This window comes from Myotis brandtii, unplaced genomic scaffold, assembly GCF_000412655.1.
Source record: "Myotis brandtii unplaced genomic scaffold, ASM41265v1 scaffold422, whole genome shotgun sequence".
Lineage (NCBI taxonomy): Eukaryota > Metazoa > Chordata > Mammalia > Chiroptera > Vespertilionidae > Myotis > Myotis brandtii.
This window is the reverse complement of record NW_005366171.1, coordinates 4,388,155-4,403,443: the sequence shown is the minus strand read 5'-3', so window position 1 is coordinate 4,403,443 and position 15,289 is coordinate 4,388,155. Positions and strand designations below refer to the sequence as shown.

The window sequence follows — 15,289 nt, the reverse complement described above, 5'->3', positions numbered from 1 at the left end:
GCCCCAGAAGATCTTGGCAGCTAGGGACAACTACATTGTCTGGTAAGCAAATCCCAACAGTTTTTCTTCATGTGAAAAATCAACCAGAAAGAACATCTATGTATATTTTAAAAAACCTACAGTTTTTATTAACATCATAATAAACTGTGAGAAACTGGATGCTTACCCCTAAAATTGGAAGCAAAGCAATCTCCGCTCACCATGCTCATGAAAAATCATACTAAAATTCTAGCTAGGCCCTAGCCTGTATAGCTCAGTGGATAAGAGTATTGGCCAGCAAACGGAAGGGTCCCCAGTTCGATTCCAGTCAAGGCCACACACTTTGGGTTACAGGCTCAATCCCCAGTTCTGGTTGGGGCGTGTGCGGGAGGCAACCAATCGATTTGTCTCTTTCACATGGTATTTCTCTCTCTCACCCTCCCTTCTACTCTCTCTAAAAATCAATGGAAAAATATCCTTGGGTGAGGATTAACAAAAAAATTAAAAATACAAAAAAAAAATTCTAGCTAGTATAATAATGCAAGAGAAGAAAATAAAAGATTGGGAAAGAAGATTTAAAACCATTTTTGTTTGTGGATTAAATGATTGTCTACAAAGAAAATCCCAAAGAATTGACCAAAACAAAATGGAACAAAAAAACCCAAACTCCTATAAGTAATAAGTAATTACAGCAAGGTTGCAGGATACAATGTTAATATACAAAAGTCAATTGTTTTCCTATGCACCAGAAATGAATAATTGGAATTAGAAATTAAAAACAATTTCATTTATGGTAGCACCAACAAATGCAATAATTAGATATAAATCTAACACAAAATATAAACAGGGATAATTATAGCAGAAAATTATAAAACTCTGATGAAAAAAATCAAAGAAGATCTAGATAAGTGGAGAGACATTCTGTATTCATGGATTGGAAGGCATATGGTAATATTAGGATGTTAATTCTAGTCAACCTCACCTATAGAGTCAGTGCAACCCCAGTCAAAATCACATTTGATATTTTTGGATATTGACAAACTGATTCTAAAGTTTACACAAACAGGCAAAAGACCCAGAGTAGTCAACACAATATTGAAGAATATCAAAGTTGGAGGACTGACACTAACAGACTTCAAGACTTACTATAAAGCTACAGTTATTTAGAGATAGCACTGGTGAATAAAGAGACACAAGGATAAATGGAGCAGAAAAGAGAACCCAGAAATAAACCCATACAAATATATTCAACTGATCTTTGACAAAAGAGCAAAGGCAACTCAATGCAGAAAGAATAGTCTTATCAATATATGGTGCTAGAACAATTGGAAGTCCATCTGAAAGAAAATTAATCTAGACAGAAACCATACACTTTTCATAAAATTTAAATCAAAATGGTCACAGACCTAAGTATAAGTATTAAAACATTTCTAGGAAAAAAAGCATAGGAGAAATCTATGTGATTTAGGGTCTGGCAATGAGTTTTTACCTACAACATCAAAAAGACAATCCATGATAGAAAAGTTGGTAAGCTGGACTTCATTAACATTTCTACCCTGCAAAAGATATTGTTAGGAGAATAAGAAGACTAGCCATAGACTAGGACAAAATATTTACAAAACACATAACTGATAAAAAGACTTGTATGCAAAATACACAAACACTCTAAAAACTGAACAGTAAGAAAACACCTCAACGACAAAATGGGCAAGAGCTTTGAACAAACATGTCACCAGAGAAGATGTATAGATGGCAAATAAGCATTACTGGAAATGAGTGGAGCCTGACCAAAGACAAAAGGAACAGCACATAAGCACTGCACTCTAGTTAACTGGTTGGTAGATGGTAGAAACCAGGTTTCTCACTGTTGGAGAGGGAGGTTACAGAGAAGCAAGGGGAGAAGGCTAGGATGACCCATGTAGTAATGGATTAGAGTTGGAGACATCAATAAGAACTCATGTTTAACTTAATATACAGATGATTACATATTGAAATATTGAAAGACGTGTATATACATAGGTTAGTGCACACATATATTTCCATGCTGTCAGCTGGAAGGGCCTAAAAGAAATGACACTCCAGCAGGAATGAACACACCCAGCACCCAGATCTTAGTTCCTAGTACCATTCTCCAATAAAAGGGACCAGGACTCCTTAGAAAAATGGCTTATTCTAGAAGTGGAGAGAAAATATACAGGAAATATACAAGATGAGTCTGGAAAAAGAAAGTAGAGAAGCTGAAACGATTTGAGCAACAAAATAAAGTATTGGATTATAACCCAAACCACAAAATAAATATGAATCCATACAGATATAAATGACCAATTAAATGAATAAATGGGGGATAGGGGATATCTCCTTTGTAGAATTCCAAATAATTTATGTAGATCCTGTGCCCTCTAAGAAGGAGAACATGACCCCACACTCCTCAAATGTGGGTTTTGCATAGTGGCTTCCTTCCACAGAGAACAATATGAAAGGGGGACAACAGAAACTTTACAGTGGAGAAACCTGACAACACCACAATCATAAATCATGGGATTTGATGTGATATGTTGAATACAGCACTTACTTCTGTGCTCTTCCTTCCCTACCCTAATCATGAGAAAAGCATCAGACAAATTCCAGTGGAGGAACAGCCTAAGAAATACTTGCTTAGTACTCCTCAAAGCTTTCAAGATCATCACAAACAAGGGAAGTCTGAGAAAATGTCACAGCCAAGTGTAATATGGGATGCTGGAACAGAAAAAGGTAAAACACACACACACACACACACACACACAACAAAAACACTAAAGAAATCTGAATAAACTATGGAATTCAGTCAATAATATATCAATACTGGTTCATGGACTGTATAGCAAATGTACCACACTAATGGAAGACGTTAATAAGAGGAAAACCGGTGTAGGGCATCTGTACCATCTTTGCAATTTTCCTGTAAATCTAAAACTATTACAAAAATAGTCTATTCTTTTTAAAAACCAACCCAAATGTTCTATTTTTTCCAACCAAATATAGTGTTCACTGGGGGAAACACATGACTTTATGGGACACACATGTTCCTTCCCATGACTAGGAGAAAGTGGTAATTTATTCAACATTAGCTGGGCCCTATGGAAGCATTCGTACAAGAGGCAAAGCACGAAGACCATTTAAAGGCCCTACAGTGCAAGCTGTACTCATGTCCAAGTGAGAAGCCAGGTTTCCAGGAAGAAGTGCATGTTTTTTTTGTTTGATTCCAGGGCTGAGATGAGAAGACAGAGCTTCCTCATAACTTAAGGATGCCTGTCTGGCAGGGTCATTTCTGCTTTCCCAAGAGAGGGTTTGTCCCACTAGTACAAGAATCACTGAAGATACAGAGGTCTCTGTAATGATTTTCTCTGTAACTGCTCAGGAAACAATGTCTATTCATGGTCCCTGATGGGCTTTTGTGTTAGTTTTCTATTGCTGTAGTAACAAATTACCACACACTTGGTGGCTTGAAACAACACAGATTTATTATCCTTATGGTTCTATAGGTTAAAAGTCCAACGTGGGTCTCACTGGGCTAAATGAAGGTGTTGGCAGGGCTATGTTCCTTTCTGCAGGCTCTAGGGGATGATCCATTTTCTTGCCTTTTCTAGCTTTTAAAGGCCACCTGTACTCCTTGGCTTGTAGCCCCTTCCTTCATCTTCAAGCCAGTAATGAGGTAGGGGAGGGTGTCAAATCCTTTTCACATTGCATTACTCTGACCTCCTCTTCCACTTTTAAGTACCCTGGGCCACCTGAATAATCCAGGACAGTTTCCCTATTTTGGAGTTAGCTGATAAGCAACCAAAATTTAACCCATGTAAGTTAACGTAGTCACAGATTCCAGGGATTGGGACCTGGACATCTTTGGGGACCATTATTCTGCGCCTTTAACAGCTTTCCTGGTTAGTGGGACAGGTTCTGTTCTCAGTACTCACTCTTGCCTACAACACGTGGGTTCACTTTTTCTCTGTGTGAGATTGCCAACAGAAATGCAAAATCCCAACCCTCTCCATCCCAGCCTTTAAACCCAGAGTTTTATTACTTTTAACTAAAAGGATACTTGTTTTAGCAGCCATAATATAGAGCATCAGGGAAACGTGGGAGCCAGCTCGTGGTGGCCTCAGAGGACTGTCAGGGTCTCACCGTACTCCGCTCTACTTGACGCAGCTGTTTAGTCACCAGGGTCTGACATCCGGCCCTTGGAGTGCAGCCAAACAAAGGGAACTTAGAGGCTGGTGTTGTGATGGGAGCTGACAGGGGGATCTACAGTTCTCAGTCTTATCGTTTCCATGAGCGTCTTTCTCTTGGTCAGCTTTATAGTCTCCGTAGAATTGGAAGGCTGCCAAGCAAATGGCTCCTTAACATTTATTCATGGTTCAGCCGAACATGTAATTCAGCCGCCCTCCAATTGAAAGCAAGCATGGAGGGAGATGGATGCACCATTGGCTCTCTGAGCAGTCAAAACAGTCTGAATTGGAGCATTGGTGGAGGTCTCAAGGAAGCCATGGGAGTTTAACTAAAACACTGCACAGCACAGAGGGTCCATCACCAAGCACATCACTCTTCTTTGTCTTTTGCTATGCCATGTCCTGTTATCTCTTTAAAGTGGGAACCAAAACTGTTTCCTTGGTTTTATTTTTTTTAATGACTTTTTAAAAAATATTTTTATTTATTTCAGAGAGGAAGGTAGGAGAAATAGAATTATCAATGATGAGAGAGAATCATTGATCGGCTGCCACCTACACGCTCCACACCCGGGATCCAGCCTGCAACCCAGGCATGTGCCCTGACCGGGAAACAAACCATAACCTCCTGGTTCATAGGTCGACGCTCAACCACTAAGCAACACTGGCCGGGCCGTTTCCTTGGTTTTAAAGGTCTGCTCCTCCTTAAGCAGGTGATGTGGATGTGCCATCCTGGGAGTTGACAGCAGAAAACGCCAAACGGTTGGGCATGCATGTGCATCTGTGTGCCTGCATGCCCCCTGAGCACTTGGAACAGTCATGGAGACCACAGAACTTGATCTGATATGCTGGCTAATTACACATGAAGAGTGGGTACAATGAGTGACCCAGGACAGCCTGTGTAGAACTGGCTCTACTTCTGTCTTTCATTCATAAACATGGATGGACACCTCAGGTGACAGGGGGTGGGCCAGGAGCTCTGACTACGAAGATAAAGAAGTCCTTCCTTTCTGGGGTCAGGAGGCTCCTGAAGGGCAGCTACCTGTGGTGGCCCTCAGAGCCCAGCACAGTGTCAGGCACATGATAAACACTCCTTAAGCTCGGAAGATGCTGTAGGGAGGGGAGGGGAAAGACAAATGCACAAAATGCAATGCAATATGATAAGCGCTTCCACCCACGTCCTGAGAGCAGAGTGCCCCTCCAGGATGGAGGGAGCAACAGAGGGACTAGTACTTGATGTGGCACTCTTTAGGCAGCACTGGAACACTGCAAAATAGATGACAGGCTGTTCAGGATGAAGAAATGATGATGTAGACATGAAGGTCAAAGAGCCACAGGGAATGAAATGAAGAAGCTGATGCAGGTGATATCTAAAGGTAAAAGCAAGTGAGGTGCAGAAGCTGTACAGAGTCCCTGGGGCCCCACTAACCCTCTGGTGGCCTCAGCATCTCCCACTCCCACCTCTGTTGCTCCCTTTCACTCTCTCTAAAAATCACTGGAAAAAATATCCTCAGGTGAGGATTAACAAAAATATAAAATAAATGATAAAATAATGGATTGATTTATTTCTGACTGAAAAAGAAAAATATGCTCATTTAAAAGACCCTTAAAAATATTAAAAACTGCCCGGCCAGTGTGGCTCTGTGGTTGAGCATTGATCCATGAACCAGGAGGTCATGGTTTGATTCCAGGTCAGGGCACATGCCCGGGTTCAGGTCTTAATGCCCAGTGTGGGGTGTACAGGAGTCAGCTGATTGGTGATTCTCTCTTGTCATTGATGTTTCTCTCTCCCTCTCTCTCTCCCTTCCTTTCTGAAATCAAGAAAAAACAAAAACCAACATATTAAAAAAAGAGAAAATATAAAAAAATGAAGAAAAAATATTTCCTATTGTTTAGAGATAAAATGTTAACATACTATATTTTCTTACAAGCTTTTCTATTTTATACACATATGTGCGTATGCACACACACACACACACTAACATACTGGGTACATGTATGGCCTACTTTTATTGTATTATACAGTACTAGAGGCCCGGTGCACAAAATTCATGCACTGGTGGTGGTGTCCCCTCAGGCCAGCCTGCACCCTCTCACATTCCCCTTGGGGAATGTCCAGGACCCCTCGCTCCTTACTGCACGCCTGCTTGTTGCTCCTTGCCACTCGACTTGATGCTCCTTAGCACTGCTGCAGAGGCAGGAGGCAGGAGAGGCTCCCACCACCACTGCTGTGCTTGCTAGCCATGAGCCCGGCTTCTGGCTAAGTGGTGTTCCCCCTGTGGGAGTGCACTGACCACCAGGGGGCAGCTTCTCTATTGAGTGTCTGCCCCCTGGTGGTCAGTGTGCATCATAGCGACTGGTCATTCTGGTCATTCCGCCATAATGGTAGCTTAGGCTTTTATTATATAGATGGCCTACTTTTATTGTATCATATAATCTCATTAGCTTTCCTTATGCCATCAAAAATATCACTTTAAATGGCTTCCTCAATCTCTCCTGAAGGTACACACACATGCTACTTAACCGTTCCATAACGCGGGGACATTTAGGTGGTTTCCAGTCTGCGTCTGGAAGATTGAGTCATCAGCCAGCTATGAAGGGTGAGTGAGAGCCCAGGCAATGGGACCAGCTAGCGCAGAATGTGGGGCCCCTGGGGACTAGAGTCAGGCCACAGGACCTTCTCTCTTTCATGGATGAGAAAGCTATAGTCTAAAAAGTTTAAAAAATGCCCCTGAAAAGTTTCCTAGAAGATAATTCTAACAGCCAACTCCTTTCCCTGGTATCTGAGTTTGGAGTCCTTTGAAAGCAGAAGAAATCCCAGGGAAAAGGGTGAGGGGAAGTGACAGCGAGTGACAGAGACATAGGAAAAGCCAATGAAGGGGGTGCATGTCACTGGGCTGGTCACCTATGGGCCACTGAGCCTCAAACGCCATGTGGGCTCTCTGAGGAACTGTGTGATTTCCCAGGGGATCTCCCCGTTAGTTGAGGTTCCCACAGGCTTCCCTGGGTAACAGCTGAGCGGGCTTTGGAAGCCAGAGCCACAGTGAAGTAGAGGTGCCAGGTTCAGGTGGCAGCCTGCTGTGCGCACCAAACTGTCTACCATAGCTGGGCTGAAACAAGAGGTGGCCGGGGAGTGTGACATGCGATACAAACACATCTGCTGTTCACCTAGAGATTCAGGGGCACCAGGACCCTGCCTCCTACGCCCCCTAGGAGAGAAATCCCAGGAGAGCAGGTGGGAGTTAACGCATAGATAGCAACCAATCTGGGAGGGGAACATCGTCTTCTTCACCACAGAAGAAGCAAACAAGAATGGATGGCCTGCAGAATCCTGTTCTTCACATTATGACCCTAGGTCAGTGCCAGTCAAAACAAACATCTGCTCAGTCCTGACTCTGGCGTGCCAGGCTGGAGACGCGGAGATGAGCAGGATGTGAGTCTCGCTCCTGACTTGCTCAGGTGCAGTCTAAGAGGACCTCAGGTAGGGGTGAGTGGGCAGGTTGCTTCCATGAGAGCACAATTTCTGAAGCCAGGGGAAGGGAGGTGACCTGCGCTGAGCTCGTGCCACAGGCGAGGCCCTGGGCGGAGGGTTTCCGTTCATTCCTCGTCATCTACAACCTTCAGGAGCCGAGACGCCTGCTTCTCGGGGACAGAGCCGAAGCTTTGGGACCAGGTCATCACCGCGCCATCATGATCACAGTGTCTCAAGAAGTCCAAGCCTCCTGCATCTGATGGTATGGGGACTTGTAAAATATGCTCATTCCCTTCCTCCCACCCTTGAGCACTGATTGAGCACCTGCTGTATGCCATGCACTATTCTAGGAAAGAACTAACCCTTGCCCTGGGAAATAAGTCACATACACCCAGAGTCCCAGTGGGCTGAGGGCCAACACAGGCCTGGCTCCAGTGACGAGGGAGCTGCAGCTAGCCTTGCGCTGCCAGAAGGGGCCAGGGAGGGCTTCATGGAGAAGGTGGTGCCAGGCCCTTTTGTGGCTAGGTCTCTGTTCCTCTCTCCATCTCACTTACTCCCGTCTGTCAATATACTAGTACATCTGTGTGCCTATCTGAAGAACACCTGTCTCCTCCATTATTCAGAGCTCCAAGAGGACTGAGGCTTTGCCCACCTCTGCACGGCAGCACCCGCCCCACAACACGTGCTTGATGCTCACTTACTGGATCGATGAATGGTGTGGCAGTGCTGGCCCCTGAGCAGGCCACACAGCCAACAAACCTCTCTACCTTCCAGAGCAGAGCCAGGCATCAAACGCGGGCGGGTCTGGGCTTCAGGAAGAGAAGGATAAGGGACTGGAGGCAGCCAAGGAGAGCGCAGAAAGCACTGACACATTCTGGTTCTGAGCATGGGGGTCTGGGACGTTTCGTTGCAAGCATTTTTGCTTGCAATTTACATATCCTCAGCGCAATGACCGAGTCCTGTCTCATCATGGAAACCCAGGAACTATCACACTAGCCGTGGCAACACGTTGTCAGTCGTGCCCCGCAAGAGCCACTGCAGCTCCCTGTTTTTGTTTTTCTAAAACCAACAAGCCATGTTGACAGCAAATCTGTACTGAGAACCTATTAAAGAAATTGTAGTAAATCAGAGATGCTTTAACTGCCTGTCTGGCGTCCCGCTGATTGCAAGCCTGACACTTGACTGTAGCTGCCTTTGTACAGTCTCCCATTTGATTCCATTCCCCGGATAATTACTGAGTCTTGACTACGTGCAAGGCAATGCATTGGGGCCTCATTCCCATTGCGTCTTTCAGGCCCAGAGTATAATTTAACTTATGGACAAAAATAGGCACAACAGGAGCAGAGAGTGACAGAGGCCACCAGAAACTGGGCAGACTATTTCAAAGAAGATAACATTTTACCATGTGAGCAGGTGTGCAGTAGCTGGTACCACACACACGCTCACTCATTTGCTTACGTATGCATTCAACAGCATTCCCGAGCAACTTTCCTGGGCCAGGCCCGGTCCTGGGTCCTGGGGTCAAAGGGATGAATGAGCCCCAGCCCCAGTGTACAGCAGAGTACCCTGTGGAAGCCAAAGCAGTGTCACTTAACTCTTTGGGAAGTGGAAATCAGGGAGGACTTCTCAGAGGAGATACTTTCCTTTGCCTCTTAAAAGAGTAGTTCACCAGGTGCAGAGGGAGAAAGACATACAAAAGATCTTGAGATGTGAGAACAGGCACGCTTTCAAGAAGATTGTGGTAGAGTAATGTGTCTGTGGGGTGTCAGAGTTAAGCCGAGGGCCAGAACATACAAAGTGTGGATTTCATCCTGAAAGCCACTGAAGGATAAGAAAAGTAGGGCTCTGCACGTTTGTAGGATGGCTGGGCAAAGGTTCCCTACTGGACTCCTCTAAGCGGGAAGTCTTCCTGGGATGGGACCTACTCGAGATAAGGCTGTCTGGGCTGGCCTGGGCTCTGGCCAATCCAAGGGAAATTTTGGAAGAATCCCAGCCCTACCTCCTATTTGACTTTCCTTCCCCTCTAGAGTGGAAATCATAATACTTAGCTCACAGGTTTATAATGAAGCACTGATCACATCACACACACTGCCCAGCCTAGTAGGACAAGCCTAAGTAAGCTTCAGTATCTGTCAGTCTACCCTTCCCCACGCTTCCCGATGTGTGCCTGAGTCATGCGTATCAGCACCCGGGGAGGGAGGGACTGCTCAGAGATGATCTAATGAAACAAGAATGACTTTGGCAAGCCAACAGAGCTCTAAAACAAAGTTGGAGGAGACGTTAAGAAATTATGATCTATCCCCTTGTCTTGGGTTTCAAACAGATGACAAGAGACAAGACGATGAAAAGAGAGAAAAGTAAAAGACTGATGAAATGCTTTACCAAGCAGGACATTTTGGAGCAAGTGGCATTCTGAAAGTACCCAGGCAGGTTGGAGAAGGACTATATTATAGTTGCTATGGAGACTGGAAGGTGGGATGGCGATGGCAGTGGGGGTGATGGCAGTGGTGGTTTTGATGGGCGGTGGTGCTGTTGATAGCGGTGACTGTGGTTTAGAAGAATTTTCAGAGGCGGGAAAAAGTGGTGCTCAATATCCATAGCACCTGGATTGTGGACCCTAAATAATAATGCCATTTCCCACTAAAAGGAAGTAGGGCTCCTTGGAGAAATGGTTGATTCTAGATCGGAGGCAGAAAATATATTAGATGAGCCTGGAACAGCTTATTGCCAGAAACCAATAAATTATGAATTTCTACTAGGTAGGTTCGTATCAAAAAGGTTTCCATTGGCCAAGACCAGAAAACTTTGAGCACCAATAAGGACAATAACTGCAATATCTTGAAACACAGCAGATATATTTAAATCCATGAGTTAATAATGATACTAGGGAAAAAAACAACAACAACACCTCTCTAGTCACCTCTGGAGGATGCTAAGAAAACCACCCATTTTGAAAACTGGTAAATAAAGGGGAAATAATCTAACATTTAGCCTATCTTTCTCAATCAAATGTACCTGTGGCTGACCAAATACTTATTGAGGAAAGTTTATCTTTAGAAAGCATTTTAGATAATATATAACAATGAAACAAATGAATTGGAATTTAACCATTTGAAAACCCTAATGAATTAACATATCCAGGCAACAATCACCAATGGCTTCTCATAATGAGAGACAGACAATCAGATATAATGCCTGCCTTGCCCCCACCCCCAAATGACACAACACCATCAGGGCTAGATCTACCTACCAATTTTTCAGGGGTCAGAGGGGCTTATTATCTGACACCATCAATGTACAGCTAGCAAAATCTAGACTGTGGGAAACTCTATAGATTTCTTCCATAAATATTTCTCAAGGAATAAAAGAGATCTGAGAGAATGTCAACCAGTTGCAATGCCCAGGCCTTAGTTTGATCTTGTTTCCAACCAACTGTAAAAATAATAAATGAACCCATCAAATTTATGAGACAGAATAGCTGAAGATGTTAAGGAATGATTAAATTTTGTCTGCATGTCATAAAATTGTGTTTTTAAAAAGAACCCATATCTTTAAGAGCTATAACTAAAATATATATATACTGAAATAATATGTCTGGAATTCACTGCAAAAGAATGTACTGGCAGAGGCTGAGGGTCAGATGGGGCGGATACATGAAATAAGATCGGCTACGGATTAATCGTTGTGTTGAAGTGGGTAAGGGTTGACTGAGGGTGTGTTACGCTATTTTTTCTGCTTTTGTATACGTTAGACATTGTATATAGGAAGAGGTTCTTGTAGTTGTGAGTTTTCCTTTCATGGTACTTCACAACTAGATTCTGGATGTGGGGAGCAGAAGAAAACCACAAGCTTGTTTTGTAAAATAAGGAGACAGATCCGGGCAAGTAAGAAAGAACAAGGTCCATCTGGAAAAAACAAAGCAACCCATGTGGCAAGCCTAGATTAATAGCCTTAACATATAATGACTTGATTATAAAAATCCATAAGTCTATCAAAGCCCCTAAGGCACGTTACTAAAATAAATTAAGTGGCAATTTATCTAAAGAAAAAGATACGTAAGTAACTAGGAAATATTGGGGAAAACACTGCTCTCCCTTGGTCTCCACAGAGATGTAAATAAAACAATGAAATGCTTATCAGCAGCAGCCAGGACCCTCTCAGCACCTTCCTTTCCTCGGCTTCTGCTCCACCCACCACCCCCATCACCAAAGGGCGAACACCAGCTCTGCTTAGGAGCCTTCCAGGGGTCAAACCCCCTGGATCCCTCAAAGTCTCCTCATTTCCCCCAAGAATTGCTATTCTCTCTGGCTGGGACCCTCCAGACGAATGCTTTCTCAGAGAGTGCAAACGAATGAATTTGGGGTGTATTCATTCATCAACTGTGATGAAAGTACTGCGAACCCCAGGGAGGGGCCAGGTCTCCCCTCCACATCTTCAGGGGAGCCAGCAGGACTCACCAAGGCCATCCCTCAGGCGCCTATATGCCTGAAAGTTGCTCACGTCTAGCCTTTCTACTCCTTTATTAACGGCAGTCTTCTCAGAACTTGGACCAAGGAGCCCAAACTGATGTGACCTTTAACCTGTCAAAATCCATGGGGAGGCATTGCAGCCCAGCCATAAACCCAAACATGTGAATTTTCAAACCATGTTTAATCTGGGTGAAAACGGAGTCAAAAATCTTGCCAAGAACTTGCATGGACATCAATCAAACCCATTTCAGATCCTGTCTTAATCTATTTATTCCAAACAATCGGGGGGAATTGGGAAGGCCCATTAGGCATTACTGACTATGAGCTCTTAAAGTAAGCTATTTGTCCTGTTCATACTGCTGTCACTAATGAGAATTACGACACCCTCTCGGCTCCAGCATGGGATAGAGCTGGCTGTTAGGTCTTAGGAAAAGCATTTAGCAGGCTAATCGCTCACAGAGGCCAAAAGCTGCTTTCTACACTTTCAGAACGAACACGTAGATTCACCAGGAACAAGACAGCAAGCAGTAAAGTCAGGGAGAGTTGTTCTTTCTTAAGTCCTTCATCCCTTGATTTCTTCATCCTCATCTCCTCCCTCTACCCCTAAACATCTTACACACACACACACACACACACACACACACACACACACACACTTTCCCTCCATATCTGTCTCTAACAACAGAGCTAGGCTAATGCAGGTCAGCTTGATATTAAAAAACCTTCAGAGGCAAGAGGAGGGGGTACCTACCACCTCAGAAGCCCAAACACCAGAGATGAGCCAGGAGCTGGCCAGGGCACTCCCAACAGAGAATCCCCCCCATGGTAGCATTCCCAACTTGGTCCAGGCTCTGACCTACCTTTAGGGCAAAGTGCCCCGCAGCCCATGGTCTAGGATGTCAGTCACAGTCATGGTACCTTGTGCCCAGAGCTGACCTCTCCGTGCGGCCAGCCGCCACACCCCTCTGCTTTCAGGCTAATTTTCAGAGGTCGGAGGGCTGCCGAGCTATAGGATCTTTCAACCGTGTCCTGAGGAGAACGCTGCCTGCTCGATACAACTGTCAGCTCAGTGCATCGGCCGAGAACAAGTGGCTGCCTATATAATTTAATATGATGCCACATGAGACTCCTAGACCTGCTGCAAAGCAAGCAGGAGTCTGCCTCGTTCCTCTTGGCAACTGGAAGTCTAGAGCGCCTGCCTGTTGCTGCCGAGTCTGGGTATACACCTAGAGTCACCGTCAGAGCTGGGCAGGGGTGCAAGGAGTCAACTGCTGGGGGCTGATGAGAAATGAGTGTCATCCGGGAGGACGTGGCATTTCTTAGTCCACCCACAGCCTCAAGGTCATGAGCATCTCCTTAGGCAGACGCCAGTTGTGGGCACAGCTATGTGACCCTAGGCAGCTCTGGACATAAAGTAGCCATGCCACGCCCTCAAGCCTTTGCTCAGTTGTTGTGGGGAACCTGTCCGTTCTGGAGAGATGACCTAAACTCGCAGATAGATAATGAAAATGTGAGGGCACCTACACGCACACTATAGGCATGAATTCATAATCTTAAGCATGTGTTAAGGATGGGAAGCAAACAATTTGAATATTTGTAATGTTGGCCCTTTGGGTTTATTGGCTGGTTGGCTGAATGCAATGTCCTCTCAGCGGGAGGCAGGACCTGGTACTGTGCCTGTTTCGCTGGCAGTGAAAGCAGGGATGTGACCCAGCAGCAGCTGGGCTGCTTCCTCAGACACTGGGACCAGTTCATCTGCGCTCTGGTGGAACATCCCTGCGGAGTCAGTCCCAGGACTGGTTCCCGAGATGCCGGATCTTGGGGAACTTGGCAGGGATGCCCACCACTGTGGTCAGTCCTCCAGGACCCTGTGCCCAAATCACCCCGCCCCGGGGTAGGGGGGGCGAGGGGAGGAAGATAGCCCTGCTGAGAGTCAGTCCTAGGGAAGGTCTCTGGGCTGGAAGGAGGCACCATGGCCAATGAAGCAGGGGGTTCCTCCTACTCCATCTGACCCCAAAGACCACTGTGCGGATCAGGCTGGGAGACAGTGCTGCAGAGGGGCTCAAGGATGCTCAAGAGCCAGGAGCATCAGACACCTGCCAATTGCTACAGGTGCTTTGTGTACCTGAATGAAGGGTGGGGGGTTAGACTCAAGGAACTGACCCAAACCCCCCTTTTCAGTCCCCTCTAGCAGGCTGGCAGATGAGGTTTTTATTGTTGTTGCTGGGATTTGGGGGGCGTGAGGAGGTGGTAGCAAGAGGCTATCTTGGGTGCTTTCCCCTTTTTGAATAAGGTACTACTCTAAGGCCCTATGGACCACTTAAAATAAGAAGAAATCTGGGATGTAATTACTATGCTACCCATAACGGGGCCTTTTCATAATTATCAGCTTTATACTTATCATGTAAGAAACACCATATCCTTCAAATAGCTAATACCTAAAAGGCACAAAGTATGCAAATTCAGCTCACAGTTTTTTTTTATTACTAATTATTATGTGGCTGGCATTAAGTTGACCTTGCACACATTATCTCATTTAGTCTATGGGATGCAGAATTTATAAAAGTGAATTTATGTCATACTTGCTACCCACCACATCAGAGCATGTAAAAGAGAAGTCTAGAAATAGCACTGCAGGACTGGGCTAAAAGGTTTTGATTCACAGCAAAGGAAATTTAATTAACCATGTAATGTCAATTACTGTCATTCCTAATCATATTACACCTCCCCAGAAATAATACAGATATAAAAGTCTAGAGTTACCTGCATGTTTGATGTAAATAGGATAAAATTATCTAAGTTCTGAAAATATCCAGATATCAGAAGGAAGAAAGTATCTCTACCTAGCCTCACATGTCATCAAATTTCATTAGGTAGGGACATGAGCATCCAGCCGCAAGGAAGCCCATCCCTCCTCTGAGAGCAGGTCATAAAGACTTCCAAAGGTGCCCCAAAAGCTGGAGTGTAGCCTGGCTGGTTTGGCTCAGTGGATAGAGCATTGGCCTGCGGACTGAAGGGTCCCAGGTTCAATTCCAGTTAAGGGCACATGTCTGGGTTGTGATCTTGGTTCCCAATGTGGGGCGTGCAGGAGGCAGCCGATCAATGATTCTCTCTCATCACTGATGTTTCTATCTCTCTCTCCCATCCTCCCTGAAATCAATAAATATATA

At 44.9% G+C, this 15,289-nt stretch overlaps 1 protein-coding gene across 3 annotated transcripts in view; it reads right to left on the bottom strand.

The window, feature by feature from the left end:
* The window catches only part of PARVA (parvin, alpha), a 101,932-nt gene that overhangs the window by 54,673 nt on the left and 31,970 nt on the right, over window positions 1–15,289 (bottom strand). Inside the window, exon 1 of one of the 3 annotated variants that reach the window (XM_005873983.2) lies at window positions 12,980–13,071. The exons of the other annotated variants lie outside the window; for them this stretch is intronic. Coding sequence (XP_005874045.1) covers window positions 12,980–13,007 — 28 coding nt within the window. The 5' untranslated portion in view covers window positions 13,008–13,071. Of the gene's footprint in view, window positions 1–12,979; window positions 13,072–15,289 lie in introns of those variants that run through there. 3 annotated transcript variants of the gene reach the window in all.